Source organism: Oryza sativa, chromosome 2 (genome assembly GCF_034140825.1).
Source record: "Oryza sativa Japonica Group chromosome 2, ASM3414082v1".
NCBI lineage: Eukaryota > Viridiplantae > Streptophyta > Magnoliopsida > Poales > Poaceae > Oryza > Oryza sativa.
In genome coordinates, this window is record NC_089036.1 from 9,668,263 (window position 1) to 9,686,783 (window position 18,521).

Below are 18,521 nucleotides of genomic sequence, written 5' to 3' on the forward strand. Positions count from 1 at the left end.
TCCTATACGTTTGTCCCTATAAACAAGATACATACAATCTACCCCTGTACTCAGTATCTTTTAAAGACAGACCTACAATATTTTAAGATTTACGATTTACAAAGTCATCACATATATTCTCACGATAAACAGTATGTTGCCTATCAATCAAATAATAATTAGCTGTAAATACGAGCACTCATGTTAAGTTAAAAAATTAAAACAAGATAAATCGGTCTCACCATAAAAAGAAAATCTTTTAGCTATGCTAATTACCATGGGTAATTTGGTTACGGTAATGATCACCGGTGCTATAGCCGTCGAAAGTGGCGGATCAGAATGAAATAGCAGTGGGCTCTGAGCAAACTGGATAGAGTTACAGTCCCCCATCTATATATGGTAAAAAATTTTAGTAGGGTCTTTATGGGGTGTCTCGTAGTCTTCACGCCAGTAATGGCTCGAGAACCTGCCGCCTCCATGCTGGATCCGCCCGTCGAATCGATTCATCCATCACCAAGGAGGCGAAGCACGCACGCTAGCTCGCATGTTGATGTTGCGCTGGAGGGTGGAGCGGAAGTCGGAGGACCGGCTTCTCCAAGATAAGGTTTGCAAAGGACACGTTCTTGCGTCCTAATAAAAGGACACCATCTTTTCCTCCTCCACTCTTCTCCTTGATTCCCTTCTCTCTTCTCTCTCTCCTCCATTTATTCTGGCTCATTAGCTGCAGCCGTGCAAGCGAGCATCGTCCTGTTCCTCGCGTCGGGGGAATCAAGAATCGGTAGGAATCGATCGAGGGGTTGAGTGGTAGGTGCTCCTAGGAGGCGGCAATAATGCTGGAGGGGAAGGCGCGGGTGGAGGACACGGACATGCCGGCGCGGATGCAGGCGGCGGCCACGTCCGCGGCGTCGCGGGCGCTCGACCTCTTCGACGTCGCCGACTGCCGCGCCATCGCCGGACACATCAAGGCGGCAAGTTGCTCCCAAGAAACCCCCATGGATTTGGTTGAATCGACCATGCATCAATCGATTCGATTGTGCAGGATGGATCAGAGGAGATGATTTTGGGTTCGATTTGTTGTTTGTTTGTTGATGTTGCAGGAGTTCGACAAGAGGTACGGGGTGGGGTGGCAATGCGTGGTGGGCGCAAACTTCGGCTGCTTCTTCACCCACACCAGCGGCACCTTCATCTACTTCTCCCTCGAGCGCCTCTCCTTCCTCCTCTTCAAGGCCGCCGCCGCCGCCGCCATCGCCGCCTCCTAATCCTTCCATGCCCGGAGATCCATTCGCCGGCGAACTACGGCGTCGAGCGATAGCAAGAGAAGAGACCAACTTATGTACGTACGTAAGAATGTAATGTAAGCTAGCTCAGATGCGCCCCATTTGTACATACACCATGCTTGTGCAATCTTTGCCTTCTCCTTCTTGATGCTGCTCATGTTCTTGGTCACCGTGGACGCCTACGCCACAGCCTTGTATCAAGCTTCCATTTTCAGTTTTACAGCGTTTCATCCCCACTTCCGAGTTCAGCACATTCAGCTTGAAATCAAGAGAAAAATCCTTGGCTGGATGTGCAAGATCTTTTCTTGCAGTGCATTCAGTACTGACGTTTTGGATGGATGTGACATGTGAATTGCGATCGAGATGAACTTTTCCATGTACCTTTTCTCCAATTAAAGTGGCTAAATGGATCCAATAATGGGGTTGCTTTCTCTTTCGCTTGCTTGGATGGTTGAGGGGTTCTATTAAATCTCGCGAAAACGAAAGCAGAACGCCCTGCCCCATGATTGCGAATGATATGACCACGCGTGTGATGGAAAGCGACTTGCTTAATACTAGTAGCATATTTTTTTCTGAATGTTCAGAACTTCAGATGATCAAAACCTGAAACTGGAGTTCAGAGTTGGGCGTGTACTCGTATGACTAGCCAACAACCACCCTCTAATGTGATGGACTGATTGATGGTCGATTCTATGAGCCCACTGCAGCATCTTGCAGATATTTCGCAAATACATCATTCATTAAAGAGTAGCTGAATTACATCATTCATGTTTGGCAACTATCGTGAAAGAGTAGCAACGGTGGTTTCTAAGCATTTCGCTCCATTAAAGGCTGTGTTCTTATCTCTCCTTTCCCAACTTCTACACCTTGTTTTCCACTTGAAACGGTGTGTTTTTTTTTTTAAAAAAAGTTTGTGTATGAAAGTTACTTTAAAAAGATATATTAATCCATCTTTTTAGTTTGTTTTATCTAATACTTAATCAATCATACATTGATAAGCTATCTCGTTAGCCGTGCTGAGGGAAAGAGTTTCGAGACTTGAGGTTCAAACTCAATATAATTACCCCAATTAAATGGACGTGTTGGAGTTTAATCCAATTAATTAATTTGAGTCTTAGCCCAAACACGATCACCTCTGCTTAATGCGAAAATTGAGTTGATCCACTGACATGAGAATAAAGCCATTGAAGCAAATGTTTAGTTTTTGCTTTTGTTCATTTGGTTTTCTCCTTCGGTTCTCCTTCTTTGTTCTGATTTCCTATTGATGAAAAGATTTCTACAAGGATTAGGGTTGTTGCTACCGTTGAGGATTGCTTGTGGATTTGGAAGACGCTACGATTTATCGAGAATAACTTAATTTAGATGTTTTGTTTATTTATTTTCCGCTGCATTTGTAAGACTTATTTATATTATTTGTAAGACGTGGATCTGTGTATCAATTTGTCATTTGTATAGTCTGGCTAGTCCTAGACAGTGATTTGAATATACATTTTGCTTGAAATTCGGGTTCGCGAATTTCTGGGCGTGACAAGCGGTTAACACTGCATGTTATGTTTCGAATTGTGTTTTCTTGAGATGTAAACTGGGAAAGACTTCTTATGAGCTTCGATTTGGACATCAACCCAAACTTTCACATTTGCGTGTTTTTGGCTGCAAGTGCTTTGTCTTGAAATCTAGAAATTTGGATAAGTTTGAGGTATGTTCTACCGATATAATGTTTCTTTGGTTAGCCCGCACATTCTCATTGCTATCGTGTACTTGTTTTGGAGATTAACAAAACACTTGAGACTTGCAAAGTTTCTTTTGATGAGGCTAGTCCAGGTATTAAACCAGAAATTACTGGTACATTATCACATGTTCAGGAGGAGGATGGTCGTATTAAGACAAGAGTGACGATGACGACGACGAAGTCGACGCGGCTAGTCAGATCACCAGGACATCGCCGGTCAGACCAGCTCATGAGGTGCGGTCAGACCGGCCAGGGACGTCGGCGTCAGGTTCTGTTAATACTGATCGTAATGGACTTCTAGAGGCTACAACTTCGACCAGTGAGGGTACAGAACGTGAAACAACTTCAGAAGTTGCTGCTTCTTTGCATATTCAACGATGACATCTACCGGAACAAATTATCGGTAATATAGGTAAGCGGACTACAAGGTCTAAGGTAACAACTCATGATGTTTGTGCAAATTCTGCATTTTTTGCTTCTTTTGAACCCAAAGATGTTACTCATGCCTTAACTGATGAATCGTGGATTAATGCCATGCATGAAGAACTTGAAAATTTTGAGAGAAACAAAGTTTGGACAATAGTTGAACCACCTTTTGGACACAATATTATTGGAACTTAATGGGTTTTGGAAATCCTGATTTTCCCAACCATGTTTTTAAATTGTCTAAAGCTTTGTATGGTTTGAAACAAGCACCTAGAGCATGGTATGATAGGCTTAAGAACTTTTTGCTTGCAAAAGGTTTTCAAATGGAAAAGATGGACAAAACGTCTTTTGTACTTTATCATGGTGATAATCAACTTTTCATTGAGATTTATGTGGATGATAATATATTTGGTTGTTCGACTTACTCTTTGGTTGTGGAGTTTGCTGAGACTATATGTAGGGAATTTGAGATGAGCATGATGGGTGAGTTATCGTACTTTTTAGGATTGCAAATTAAGCAAACACCTCAAGATACATTTGCGCATCAAACAAAGTACACCAAGAATATTTTGAGACGGTTCAAGATGGAGAATTGCAAGCCAATTTCAACATCAATTGGTTCAACAGCTATGTTGGATCCCGATGAAGATGGTGAAACTGTTGATCAAAAGGAGTATAGAAGTATGACTGGATCTTTGTTGTATCTAACTACTTGTAGGCCAGACATACAATTTGCTATGTGTTTGTGTGTACGCTTTCAAGCTTCTCCTCGTGCTTCACATCGTCAAGGGTCAAGCGAATTATGAAGTATTTGAATCATACACTTGAGTTTGGAATTTGGTATTCTACTTCATCTCCTATATGCTTAAGTGGATATTCCGATGCTGATTTTGCTGGTTGTAGAATTGATAGAAAAAGTACTGGTGAAACATGTCATTTTCTAGGAAAAAATCTAGTGTAGCTCAATCAACTACTGAATCAGAATATGTTGCTGCTGCTAGTTGTTGTTCTCAGATTCTTTAGCTAATATTAACTTTGAAAGATTATGGTCTTGCTCTTGAGAAAGTTTCTCTTTTTTGCGACATACAAGTGCTATTAACATTGCTAAGAATCCTGTACAACGCTCACGCACAAAGTACATTGATAATCGATTTCACTTTTTGAGGGATCATGTCGAGAAGGGAGATGTTGAATTGACATTTTTGGACAAAAAGTTGCAACTTGCTAATATTTTCACTAAACTGTTGGCTTCTTCTTGCTTTGCGTTTCTTCGAGGAGAGTTAGGAGTTATTCATCCTTTTGGCATGATTTGAAGGGGAGTTTGTGATCTTGGTTTTATCAAACAAAATCTGAAAATAAAAGAAACATTGAGAAAATAGAGCTTTGTCTTATTCATATGGTATATTCTTGTGAATGCTAGCAATACTATGAAGATTTATTTGTCTCTAGCATAGGTTGTGTGTATTCTAGTTTTTTTTATGAGGCTTAGATATTGCTTTTAAGGGAGATGATGCATGACACTTAAATTCTACACCTGAATTAAGCAAATATGCAATGTTGATGCTAGTGCATGGATTGGATGATAAATGCTTATGTATATGCTTTATTCGATTGTTATTCCTCAAATAGCTTTTTAATTGCTCATTGTGCAAAAGAATACAAATATATATGAGAGAAAAAAATGAATACCGAATCCTTGGAAACTGTCTTGACGACAAGGATGTATTCGATATGAGCAAAGATAATGGATGCCGAATCCTTGGAAACAGTCTTTACGACAAGGATGTACCTAGAATTACTGAGAGAAAAATATGAGCATCCCATACGCACATAATATCTATTATAGGCCGATATGTTATTTTAACGATTAAAACTTATGATTACTCTATTTAGCAGATGAACCAAAGTTAACCATTAGAAAGATCACTAATCACAATCTTAGTATATAGGACTTAACCAAGACAATGTAAGATTGAAATTAGTGAAAGCAACAACTAGCCGATCATATCAAATTTTATTAATAAACTGATTCAGTAAAGTTAAAATACAATAAGTGGATAACTCATCAGCTAATACTCCGATGAAACGATAACTAATATCATCTAACTTAGATAAACTTACCTAACCAATTATAACCTAGAAGATTGAACTTAACCAAGACAGTTCAATATTATTAATGGGCTAGATAGGTTTAGACAAGCCGATACATGTTATTTATCATGGCTGATATAGAAACCCTAATTGAGAAAGCAACAACAATCTAAGCAAGAGCCGATATATCTGATAAGCAACACTAGCACAAGAAGAACTAGTATATGGGACCTAACCGAGGAAGTACTAATTCCGTCGATACCAGCAAAGATTTGATGGGATTTACATCTTGCCAGAGATCGAACTCAACAGATACAGCCCATCTCGAAAAATAATAACTCACTGAGAATAAAAAGGGTGGTAATGTGCCGAAAGTTGTATATTGAACTGTTGTTAAATTGGAAAGACCCTGGGTGTACATATCTATACCCATAAGCAATACTATGTCCGACTCTATTACAATTGGATTGATTAAGAACTCTATCTTTAACTTGTCGATGTTTTAGGTCACGACTACGGTATTAGGATGGTATGAAGATCGTCGGTACCAGTGTATATGCGAGATTGAGGTAAAATAGATGGAGATAAGGATTTTTATACAGGTTCGAGCCCCTTCCCTACTCTTTTAGCCGAAGCCGGTGTTGCTCTTTATTCGTCTGAATCACACAAGTACAATAATTGGGATAACCTATCTAGCTGTCATCGGCTTGGCGACAGGGATCACCAACATGTAATCGACGACAGGATAGTCTTCCTCCTCGAATATGAACTCATCGAGATCAAAGATGATGCTAGATCCCTTTTGTTGGCCTCCGCAGGCACCATATTGGGTCTGTCTAGGCTTATCTCTGATGTCGATGTGTTGGCGGCGTGTGTTGATGTCTATTCTGATTTGTGTGTCTTGTCTGTTGTCCTCCCTCCCCCTAAGGGGTCCTGTATTTATACCCATAGATGTCCCCATGTCCAAGTAGAACTAGGGAGACCAATATGGATACAATCCTAGTAGTCCTTGTCGTTTCCATGTAGAATTCTTCTTGTCCTTCCTTATCCGGAACTCCTTCTATATATGAGGTATGATCCATATAAGACTTGGTATATAGTGGGTCCCGCCGAGCTTAGTCGATTACTATTGGGTATGTAGTATCCATAACCATGACAGTAGCCCCCGATTTCAACTCAAATGAATTCACGTTGTCATCCGCGTTTTCTCTGTCAACGTTGTCATGCTCACTTGGTCATTCTCGACAATAATCGAGAAGACATGGAGTACTCAACATCATTGAAAGAATATCAACGGTCTACAAGTGAATTTGAATTGAAGTCTAAACAGTTGCCATAAACGAGCGTGAGAAAATTTCGGCGGCAACGCAAAAGAACGAGTTGATGTTCTCGACCGAAGACCTTGGAACAACAGTTGTCATGCTCGCTTAACCGTTCTCGGACCGAGAAGGTACGGAGTATATGACTAAGTTTCCTGTCCTGCCATAATCGAGAATTTGGGTTGAAGTTAAGAATTTTCATCTCGGCGGGTACACCATCGCTTCATTCTGTAATCTTTATCAAACTCCACCAACCGTTCTCGAGTAATCGAGTAGTTGTCCAACCGTTCTCGAGTAATCAAGTAGTTGTAGAATCAGCGACAAAGCCCTAAAATATGACTTTCCTGAAATCAATACTCAGAATAGATTGTTAGATACAAATAGCCCCCGAGCGAACGCTCAAGGGTAACACAATATAATATGAATTTGAAAATTGAAAATAAATTGAATCTGCACATGACAATAAAAGAGTACTCTCGCTAAAGCTGCCCTCAGCAATCGGAGTTTGGTACTCTTCCTAGCCCCCAGTTGTATTTATGGAAAAATCGTTTTTTTCACAAAGACAGCTTAAATCTTATAACAAACCATGCTGAAGCTGATGAAATCCTAGCCCCCAGCCGTGAAGTTGGGAAAATCAATTCCTGATTACATGACTTAGTTAATACGCATTCAGAATAGCGTAAAGGAATGATAGGATCGACTTCAAGACAGGGAGATATAAAAAAAGAGGATCAACGGACAAATATTGCATATACAAACACTTACAGAGGTTGTCGAACAATCCATCTCTTGAACCCATCTCGTCGAAACCTTGTAGCACCAAAGTCCCCTACTTGGCGCACCACTGTCGATGGGGATACCCGTAGACCGGATAAATAGGGTATTGGGGTACATTGGTACAAGGATCTAGACTTTACGACATCAAGACAAACAGAGAGACAAAGATTATACTGGTTTAGGCCCCTCGTGAGGTAATAGCCCTAATCCAGTTTATATGAGATTGATATGGAAAACCACAGAATACATAGAGAACAGATGAATCCGGTGTTACCGGCGAGATCCTTGTTGAGATGATTTTTTTTGAAAAGGAACACAGCAGGGGAGGCCCCCGCTGTTAATAAACTCTATTAAAATAAGAGAAATTACAAAGAACTAATCCAATAAAAAATTACATCCCTATCTCTCACATGAATTCTAAACATCAAAAAGAAGGAGATCACCCTTTAAGAGCTGTCTCCAGGAAGACAAAGAAGGGGGTTTATGTTAAAAAATATAGTCATTTCTTTGCTTCCAAATATGCCAAGCACCCTAAAGAAACTTATCCATAAAACAAGGCTCCCGATAAGCAGTTCTCGCTTGTGTCAACATATCTTCCATACTCAAAGAGGTATTCCAAGAGATACCTAGCAGATTCCAGCAACTTTGTGCAAAAGGGCTCTGAAAGAACAGATGCATCAAATTCTCAATAGGCGCTGCTGCACAAAGGACGCAGGTCAGACTACAATCAGGGGGAGCACAGTGCTTGTGATCAAGCATAAACTTTGTGTTCAATCTGTTCATTAGCAGCAACCACCCGAAAACTTTCACCTTCGAGACTGCCTTAATTTGTTGAGATGATTCGACGGGATCTCCCAGCGAGAAGGCTTCTTGTCCTCCTTCTTCGTAAACTATGGTGGGTGGCGCTATGATTCGATGATCTGAACCCCTCAGGGGGTGTGCCTTTTATACCGTGAGTTGCCTTAGTCTCCCAGTAGAACTCGGAGACAATGAACCCTGCACGATATAGAATAGACCCAATCCTCCTCGAGTAGGACTCTGTTAATCACTAGCCCGTGAGGATATTTTCCATAATATCTTATAGATTTCCTTATCACGTACGGAAGTAAATTGTATGAACGATGGTATACCATACTCGTATATTCCGTAAGTCATAGGATAGGAGGTATGCCTTATCCGTTACCATGACAGTAGCCCCTGACTTCAACTTAAATGAACCCACGTTGTCATCCACAACTTCTCTGTCAACGCTGTCATGCTCTCTTAATCGTTCTCGATAAGAACCAAGAAGACATGGAGTATTTGATAACATCAAAAGAAGTTCAACGGTCACATGGAGTATTCGATAACATCAAAAGAAGTTCAACAGTCCACAAGTGAATTTAATTTGAAGTCTAAACAACTGCTAGCAACGAGCCTCGGAAATTTTCGGTAGCAATCTCTCTCCTTTCCTCGAAATGCGAACCGTCAAGCAGTGCGCTTATTTAAGGTGTTTTTGGTATCCATTTCAAGTCTGTTTTAAGGAAACTATTATAAACTCCGACTCCTGTACCACTCGTATCGGCTTAACCAAAACGTACCTGAGTCCGATTCTTACACAACTTCACCAACTCAGGTTTCCATTATTAAAATAGAAAGCAGGATACACTTTCCTTATCCTGGAAACTTACCAAAATTTTATCAAAATTTTCAACTGAATCCCCTAAGATCACGGCGTGAAATCCTTCTTTGACCCAGCCTTGACTAACAGAAATTGCCAAATTCCACCGTTAACAATTACTTCCTCCATTTCACAATATAAGTCATTCTAGCATTTTCCACATTCATATTGATGGTAATGAATTTACATAAATATATATGTCTAGATTTATTAATATCAATATGAATGTGGGAAATGCTAGAATGACTTACATTGTGAAACAGAGGGAGTACAAAAGTCATGTGGGACATTTCTTATATGTGGTAAGATATTAAATATTTTTCACCTGACATTGTATTGCAGGAATACACATGAATCAGAGTTTATTTTAGATAACGGTAGCACGCTATATCCAGCTTCTGTAGTATGTACCCAAGGGTGTACAGGGTTGAATTATTACATAGTTATGCGAGAATACGCTTGATACTAAAAGAAAGGGCACATTTTATATGATATAATGGATATTGCTAAGACTTATTAGTTTTCCTCTTGAAATTATGCGGTATCTGAAACAAAGTCTTGGATTATAGTGCGTACTGCTACCGGAATCCTCACCGAGTGTGTATTATCGTCTAGCCATGTCAAGCTCCCAAATGTATATCCACCTTGTACTCTCTGCCTTGCTGTAAATGTGACTTTAAATGTTGCACTTTGACTACCACCTTTAGCGAAAGTGATCACCTGAGGCTCCACAACAACATTCACCCCAGCTGGTGCTTCAACCACCACCTTGTAATTTGCTTCTGACCCTCCAACGTTGGTGACAGTGCGCCAGACTATAACTGAGTCCTTGAGGTCTGGCACAGCGATGGATGGGAGGTTGAGTTGGTAGAGCTTCCCCATGTAGGACTTGCAGTCTTCCTGGGGGTCGAGGGAGCAGTTAAAGAACTTTGTATAGTCTTTTGGGTCGATGTCATACACTAGGCCAGGGTCGATTGCCTTGTTTGGCTCTATGTGGCCGCCGCCGAAGTCGAAAGGGTCGGCCACTTTTCTTGCTGATCCCTCAGCTTGAATTGGCATACCAAAACGGTCCGTCACTGATGCTGCAATCATCAGGAGTATAATGAGTCCTAATTAAGTTGAAAGTCATAAAGTTCTCAAAACATTTCGAGGTAGTATATATCTTTTATTCGTACCTGTAGTGACAATGGCAGACTTGATCATGGCAGGTGACCAGTCTGGGTGAACCGACTTGAGCAGTGCCACCACTGCCGAGACATGAGGGCATGCCATGGATGTCCCGGACATGAACTTGTAAGAGTCGCCCACAGCTGCCAGTATGCTGGCCCCGGGTGCAGCTATGTCAGGCTATAAAAAATATAGAGCACTAAAACTTTTTAGGAAGCAGTTCCATCATATGTATTAAAGGTAAGAGGGCGTGACAATCTAGCATTTGATCAATGAATGTCAAGAATTGCAGGTCACCTTCAGTATGCCGGGAAACTTAGTGCCCGGTCCTCTTGACGAGAACCCTGCGACCCTCGGCGATAGCACCCCATTGCCGACCACGGTGACAGCCGGAGACACCTTCACGACGGGCATGCTGGAAAGTGAGAAGAAATGTCTAATAGTTAAAAAAAAAAGAAAAGTTACATACATAGTTCAACCTTGTTTGGGTCATCGTGTATGCTATTCTAGAGATCATAAGAAATTGAATTTGTGGCTTTCTTTTTCCAAATTGGAGTTTATATGAGAAAATCTCACATAATGTGTTATTGTGGCTTGTCAACTAGTTCGATCGATCTCTCACCTTGTGCTGGTCGCATAGGAGGCAATTCTATTTGCAATCTCTTTGTCAACAACCGCACAGGGCATTATGCCATTGCAGGCGTCCAGGGTTTCAAGAAGATTGAAGGTATTGCCCTGCGCGAAGATGATGCCCTTGGCGCCTTCCTTGGCCAAGAGGTCAATGGTGTCCTTATTGTACGGCTCCGGCCACAGCACGACATTGCCTGCTGTGACGTTGATCGCGCTGCAGTAATCCAGTAACAATTGAATTAATTAAGACTAAACAAGTAACTAGGAGTACTTGGGTTGAAATGATCACTGGTTTGGTTACCTAGATCCATTAACAACTACAAGCGTTTGAAATTTGATGCTGCTCACTGTTGCATTGTAGTAAAGAGATTGTCCCTGCATGTACGATGTATATTACGATTAGTAAGTGTTTTTACAATATTACGTAGATCGTTCATTTTTTCCAACTCAATGGTTCATAATTATTCGTACTTTTCCCTTAGCAACTGGTAGTAAAATTAATGAACAAATGAATCAATGCTTGAGATTAGTTCATAAAAAGGCAAAAACTACTACTCCTCCGTCCCAAAATATAAGCATTTTTAGTATAGTGATAAGTCAAATATTTTCAACTTTAACTATTAATAGCAAAAAAAAAATAAAAAAGATCAATCATACAAAATTGATGTTACTAGATTTATTATTAAACAAACTATCATAATATGTAACTCTTTTTATTGAATACATCTTACTTTTATAGATATTGTTGCTCAAAGTAGCATCTCGAATACCGTGTCAGAGTATAAAAATACTTATATTTTGAGACGGATAGAGTACTAGCTAGTAGCCCACCATAAAGATAGTACTCTACGAATGAAGAATCCACATCGAGCTAGCAGTGTAACTATTTGTGTCAACAGCAAATAGAGTAATCAACAATTACTTCCTCCATCCTAAAATATAAGACACAACCACTTTTTTACTTGTCTCATAATATAAGTCATGTATGCATACATATATTAACTATCATATCTTGATTTTTTAAATTTGGTTTATTTTAATTCCACGTACTGCCATAAGTCTACCAATCACATTGCTTGCATGTATGGATATGATTCCATCGAGGAGTCGATTAATTAAATTCTTTTTTTATCTTTGTGTTAGAAGTGGTTAAGACTTATACTTTGGGATTGAAGGAGTAATAAAATCATCCACCATCCATCCCTATTATATGGATGTACCAGCCAAAGAAAAAGAACAGGAGAAACGACCTCACAAGGTGGTGAGCTAGACGACTTGGGTTCAAAACCTCACCCTTCTAAGTATTTGATATTAGGTTCTTCCCTAATATTCACGTTTTAAAGAAAAAAGAACAAAAAGAACAAGATAAGAAGTGAAAAATAAAAGTTAGAGCAACAAAAAAAACATATCAAGTTATCATGACTACTCCAGTTGTCAACCCGTGCATTTCATGATTTGTTATTCATATTTAAAATATTAAAAGAGATTTTCCATGAATTAATAATTCTAAAATTCGTAATTAATAAATATCAAGTTATACTCGATCTGGTGTATTAGCTATAACTTTTCCATTTTTTGATAAGTTTGAAATTAAAATTTAGAATCAGTAAAAACTAAGTTGTATTCAGTTCGGACTCTCAATTCCAACAACATGCAGAATAACGGGGTTTTTAATGTGGCCCATTATGTAAAATTCATATCAACGGTCATGATAATACACCCATAAAATAAAATAGATTTTCTAGTTAGGCTGTGTTTAGTTCAGCGTAAAGTTTGGATTTTGGTTGAAATGGGAGATGATGTGACTGAAAAGTTGTGTGTGTATGACAGGTTGATGTGATGGAAAAGGACTGAAATTTGGATCCAAACTTTACATCTAAACACAGCCTTAGTGAGGTTAAGATAGATATAGATTATTTACCAGCAATTTCTCATTGTTCCCGAGCGATATGGTGGTAGGAAAGGTCCGATCGATGGTGGCAGCGGCCACGGTGATGACCCATGGTACAGTGTTCTGCACCGTCTGTGATGTGGGACCGTCGTTCCCGCCGGCGAATACCACAGTGATCCCCCGGGCCACAGCATGCAGAGTCCCGTGGATCTCGTTAGGCCCTCCTAACGACAGTGACAACACGTCCACACCATCGTTTATGGCGTCGTCGACGGCCGCGAGGACCGCAGCATCACCGAAATTTCCGCCCACACCCCAGCAAACCTTGTATACTGCTACACGTGCGCGAGGCGCTCCGCCACGCGCCACGCCGGCGCCAAGGCCACCTTGGTGGTGGCTCACGTTCCACACCCGGCCACCGGCGATCGTCGAGGCAGTATGCGTGCCATGGCCGTGGAAGTCTCTCGGTGACATGTACTCGCCCTTCAGCATATCGTCGGTAGCACCGGCAGAGTACCACCGTGCCCCTATGATCTTTCGGTTGCAATTCGTGGTGTTGAATGCATCACCGGTCTGGCAGACACCTTTCCACCGTGCAGGCACAGGGCCATACCCATCGTCATTGAAGCTAGGTGATTCAGGCCATATCCCTGTAACATAGATATATCATTGAAATATTCGGGCAGCCGAATTATATATTAAGATTGAGAACTAGCCAGTATATGCTGGAATTTTTTTTTTTAAAAAAATGTGTTTTAAATTAATTTTGAGCTAGATTGTGAGTCAATGCAATCACACCTGTATCGACGACGCCGATGATAACATCTTCCCCATACATAGCATCTTTAAGAACACCCGATTTTTCATAATAGTTGAGACCAAGAAAGTCCCAGCTTCGAGTCGTGTGCGCTTTCCCATAAGTGTTAGGTTTCACATTGATAACTCCAGGGTATTCTGTATCGGAAAACTCATCAGTTAAATGATCACGCAGCTAGCTAGTACTATAAAGCCATTTCCAACCAAATGACTAGTATGATGTCCATAGTATTAAATAAGCTGCCACCTAAGATAAAAAATAATGTGGCAAGTGAATAAATAAGAAAATAGAAGAAAACCATGTCTTCCATGAGACATGGTTTCTACACAACATATAAGACATCATATGAGATAAGTAGCATTAAATTTAAGTATGGAATAGTGGTGTTTGCATTGGAAGAGTAGTGTCTAGCACTAGTTTCTTGATGACGTGGAGTTTACAGAAACTATATCTAGTGTTTTGGGTTGGGAATGGCCTAAGCATGTTAACTTTTTTTTTCTACCCTTAAGAGCAAGTTTAATAGTATAGCTAACTAGCTCCAATTCATCTATAGCCAATGTAATAGACAATTCATACAATAACTGCTTACTATACTATTAATACATGGTCCTACATGTCATACACACATTATGTCTTGGAGTCCGTGCTGCAGCTGGCTACATATCTGTAACCCGCTGTTCTTCTCTCTCTTCCTTTATCTCTTTAAAATATGTTTATAGCTGGCTTATAGTCTGCTATTGTACCTGCTCTAAGGTTTAACTGAGTGTTATAGCCTTTTCTTATCATATTTTTTAATCAGTTTATTGCCGTTTTTTCTTATCTGTTAGCTTATGCCTGCAATTATAGCATGGACATGCATATAATATATAAAACTACTAACTACAACTTTAGTATAAATGAATGGCAGAGTATTCTTTAAAGTGTAGGTTAGACTAATCTTTCTTTTCACAACAGCGTACAAGACAAAAACATATGAATCATGAGTATTGTTCTAGTGTGTAAAAAAGTGCTGCTAGAGTGTAGGTAAGAAACTTTCAGCCAATTGACAAATAGATTACGTCCTTTTTTTTATATGTAAACTTTAATTAGTATTTGACCATTTCTCCAAACTACTAAGAGCACCCGCAATGGTAAAGTAAGGTGCTCTCTATAAAACATCTACATCTCAGCAATAGACTAGATTAATAGTAAACCACCTCAATAGTATGTCTACATGGGTATCTATAGCTCTCTAATGCATTGTCTCGTTTTTCTCTATAGACTATCTCCAGGTTAGTAGATAGCTTTGCTCTCTCTCTTCATTTAATCTCTTTCAAGTAGGAAAATATGCTGACTTGGATCTCTTGTAGAGAGCCTATAGATTATCATTGCGGGTGCCCTAAGTACTAACGTGCCAATGCCATTACGGGTGTGATGCTTACTTGCAAGTTCCTCGGCTTGGGATTCGGTGAGCATCGCGGCGAATCCAGAAAAACCATGCTTGTAACTGTACACAATAGACTTCATGGCTCCATCCTTACTGTTTCATTGAGGGAAAACCAGAAACCCTGAGCTACCATTTTTTTTCTCTAGCCAATAATGGTGTTCCATTTTGAATCATTAACAATCACATACCTCCCAATAACAAAAGTAAGGGCATCATGGTGCGATGCGGTAACCATGGATGGATCGTCGTGTTTCTTCTCCCCCATGTACACGATGTAGAGCTGAAATTTCGACAGCAATGATTCCAATATGATAATAATAGCATAATTATATTTCACAAACATAAAGCAAATTTACGACTCGAGAGAGGAAACTAAGAGCAATACTATGGGCGTCTAAACATAAATCCAAGATACCACATAATACTAAATAGTGATGTGAGAGAAGAGAGAAGAGAGAAATAGACACCACTGCAACGGACAACCTCTATACAAACTCCAAACAAAATGTGACAGTGTATTATACATCTATTATGCATGTTAGTATCTCTTAATTTGTTGGTATATATATGACATGCATAAGAAATTAGAGGTAGTAGCCAGCACTACTATAAAATTGCCCCAAGCATGCATCTTACTTTGGTTGATGCGCTAGCTGAAAGGGGGAGCAAAACCAAGAGGACAAGTAGCAGCGCAGAACGACAGAAAGCTGATCTAAACTCCATGTTCGATATCGAGGAGTTGCTAATGTACGTTAAGCTTGCTGTGCATTGGTGGCCTTGGGTTCTCGCAGCTGTGCCAATTTATAGCAGCCTAGCTGTTGAGAAACAACCGCGTGAGGACGTGCAAGAAACAGTCAAAAGATCGAACATCGGTCCGTAGCTTCTGCTTACATGCAGGTTTGTTTCTCCTTTTATCTAATTCTCCTTTCATCCTTTGACGTTTCATTCATGAATTATCATCTGGTGGTAATCTTCTTAATTTATTCTTCATTTCCCTCCTGTTCCTCATTTCTTTACGCCACATGGATTGTTGGTAAAAATCTCTTTCTGACTAGTAAATTCACGGAATATTTTACGTGTTTGAAAAGAAAACGCGCAAAGACTAGCCAATCAATAGCTAAGATGAACATTAGTTGGGGTTTTGTTTCTTCGGCATGCTTTCATATATAATGACAAAATGTAGTCACCAGCTCATGCATTGCACAGTTGTTTTTAATTATCGATATAAATATTAGAATTTCAATCTTATGAATATGTTCAATATTTTAATTTTGTACTAGCTTAGACTAAAAGAACAATCCACGTTACTTTTGAATTTCGGATTAAATTAATAAAATACTAATAATTCCGTTCAGGAAAAACTTTATATTATATTTATCGATTGTTTTCTTGATAAAATCTACGCTGGTGGTAATATTAAAATTTTATTAATATCTAAAATTTAAGCAAATGCAAGCTTTTTAATTTCGGCACTCTATGCCTTCGCACGTGTTATTTTTATTAATACTTATATAATTTGCCATGCATGTTTTATGTACCATAAATTTTAAATATTTATGGCCATAATACTATCTACCTAATCAAAGTTCCGATATTTTTCTAACATGGGTGTGTACTTGCACTTAGCATACTTCATTGTTGTTGATAGTGTAAAGATCTACCTGAACGTTTTCTTTTTTAAAAAATATTTTTGAAAGGATGGTAGCGCTGATGCCGATCAGCTATACCAAAACCCAACCCAGATGTAAAGCAAGATGTCTATCTACGATATTACTGAACCTGAAGAAGAAAACATAGCTGCGCTATCAGGTACTACGAGCCCTCTGCCCCACGCATCTAACCAGCTCACGTGGTTTGCCGGTTCCACCGAATGTAAATATAATTATTTAAATTTAAAATTTAAAATAGTGATACTTATTATTTTGTAAACATCAAAAGAGCATTACTCTATCTAACGTCGTGATGGCAAAAGTAAACTAATTCAAAATTGCCATGGCACGATATATATAGTTACATATTTGCGTCCGAACGATAGCTTGGCCTAATTTAAAGTGGTTTATCTTATTATATTGAAAAAGGCTAGCATGCATCGATTTGTTATTATTATTAATTTTTTAATAGAAATGATTTACATCTTCGGTCTCTGCTGACATGCACACAACCAATAAATAAGTTTTAGGGTTGAAAAGGAAAAAAACCAAGTGATGGGAACTCCCCTGAAAAGATAATCAGCTGAATTAAAAGTAAAGACAAATTACATAGATTCCAGCAAGTAATCTGTAGGCTGGCATACATCGTCTCAAACAAATTAAGATCATTGGCTACAAATTTCAAGAATATAGCACTCCTGATAGCATGAAGGACCAAGTGTGGAGGGTAGTTGGCAGACATGAAGATAATATGTGTACGATCGATTAGCCAATCTTTTATTATAAAGAACTTTATTATTCTGGTAACACCAAGTTGACTAATATTATATAATGGCCCTAACTAAAACCAATCATTTCTTTACCCGGGTATTCGCATAAGTCAAATTTTAAATGGTAAAATCAAAATCAAGAGGCTTATATATTTAGTCTTAATGGGAGACGCCACATACATCAAAGAATTACTACCACACATCTATAGATATGCATGTCTTCTTTGCTATTATATCGTACATGTCTTTTTTTCTTCTTATAAAATTTTATCTTAAATTACTTATTTGATCTTAAATCTGATTGCACCATTGTGTTCGTTGCAATTAAATCTTTATAAAAAAATCTTACATGATTATATTATGATAAAAAAATTATTTATGTTTGTAAATTACTTTTATTTTATATGTAGATTACTTTTATCATGTATATAAATTACTTTTAGATTTGATTAAATTACTTCTCATATATACGTAATGCTCTGAGTTGATTACTTTTTATTGTTTTTAGTCAATTCCATAATTTGTGCTAATTAAAATTAATTTCTAGATAAACTTATGTTTGATTTACCTCTAATGTTGTAACAACCTACTTTCATTCTGTGCTAATTACTTTTATGATTTATGTAAATTACTTTCAGACTTCATTGAATTTACTTTTAACTGCATTTACTTTAAAAATCTTCTGCACACTTTGCTTGTGAATTTACTCTACATAATTTCTTACTTCAATTCAGTCATAATGTAATTAGTTCTAATGTTATATAGAGTTACTTCTATTGCTTATCTAATTTACTTCTATAATTTAAATAAATTACTTTTAAATTAATAAAATGTTTAAATATATTTAACATGGATCTAGTTTTATCACATATTTTGAGTAGAGTACAATGATGCAAATAGATCTTAAAAATAA

At 38.7% G+C, this 18,521-nt stretch overlaps 2 protein-coding genes across 4 annotated transcripts; one reads left to right on the forward strand and one right to left on the reverse strand.

Annotated features, from left to right (window-relative positions):
* The first annotated feature begins 443 nt into the window (after positions 1–443).
* Positions 444–1,492, forward strand: LOC4328975 (uncharacterized). 3 transcript variants are annotated; one of them, XM_015767995.3, is made up of 3 exons: positions 444–583; positions 707–947; positions 1,077–1,492. In XM_015767995.3, the coding sequence occupies exons 2-3, from the start codon at positions 810–812 to the stop codon at positions 1,236–1,238; spliced, it is 300 nt and encodes a 99-aa protein (XP_015623481.1). In that variant the 5' UTR covers positions 444–583; positions 707–809; the 3' UTR covers positions 1,239–1,492. The 3 variants fall into 3 exon arrangements, with proteins under 3 accessions (XP_015623481.1, XP_015623482.1, XP_066163545.1); XM_015767996.3 differs by having other exon boundaries at positions 448–583; positions 701–947; XM_066307448.1 differs by lacking the exon at positions 444–583 and having other exon boundaries at positions 653–947.
* An 8,044-nt stretch (positions 1,493–9,536) lies between these two features.
* Positions 9,537–15,963, reverse strand: LOC4328976 (subtilisin-like protease SBT3.5). Its single transcript, XM_015768506.3, has 10 exons — positions 15,826–15,963; positions 15,378–15,469; positions 15,185–15,282; positions 13,745–13,900; positions 12,977–13,596; positions 11,357–11,430; positions 11,048–11,269; positions 10,723–10,840; positions 10,434–10,605; positions 9,537–10,340 (listed from the first exon to the last, which is right to left on the reverse strand). Exons 1-10 carry the CDS (start codon positions 15,910–15,912, stop codon positions 9,793–9,795), a joined length of 2,187 nt encoding a protein of 728 aa, XP_015623992.1. The 5' UTR covers positions 15,913–15,963; the 3' UTR covers positions 9,537–9,792.
* Positions 15,964–18,521: the final 2,558 nt, after the last annotated feature.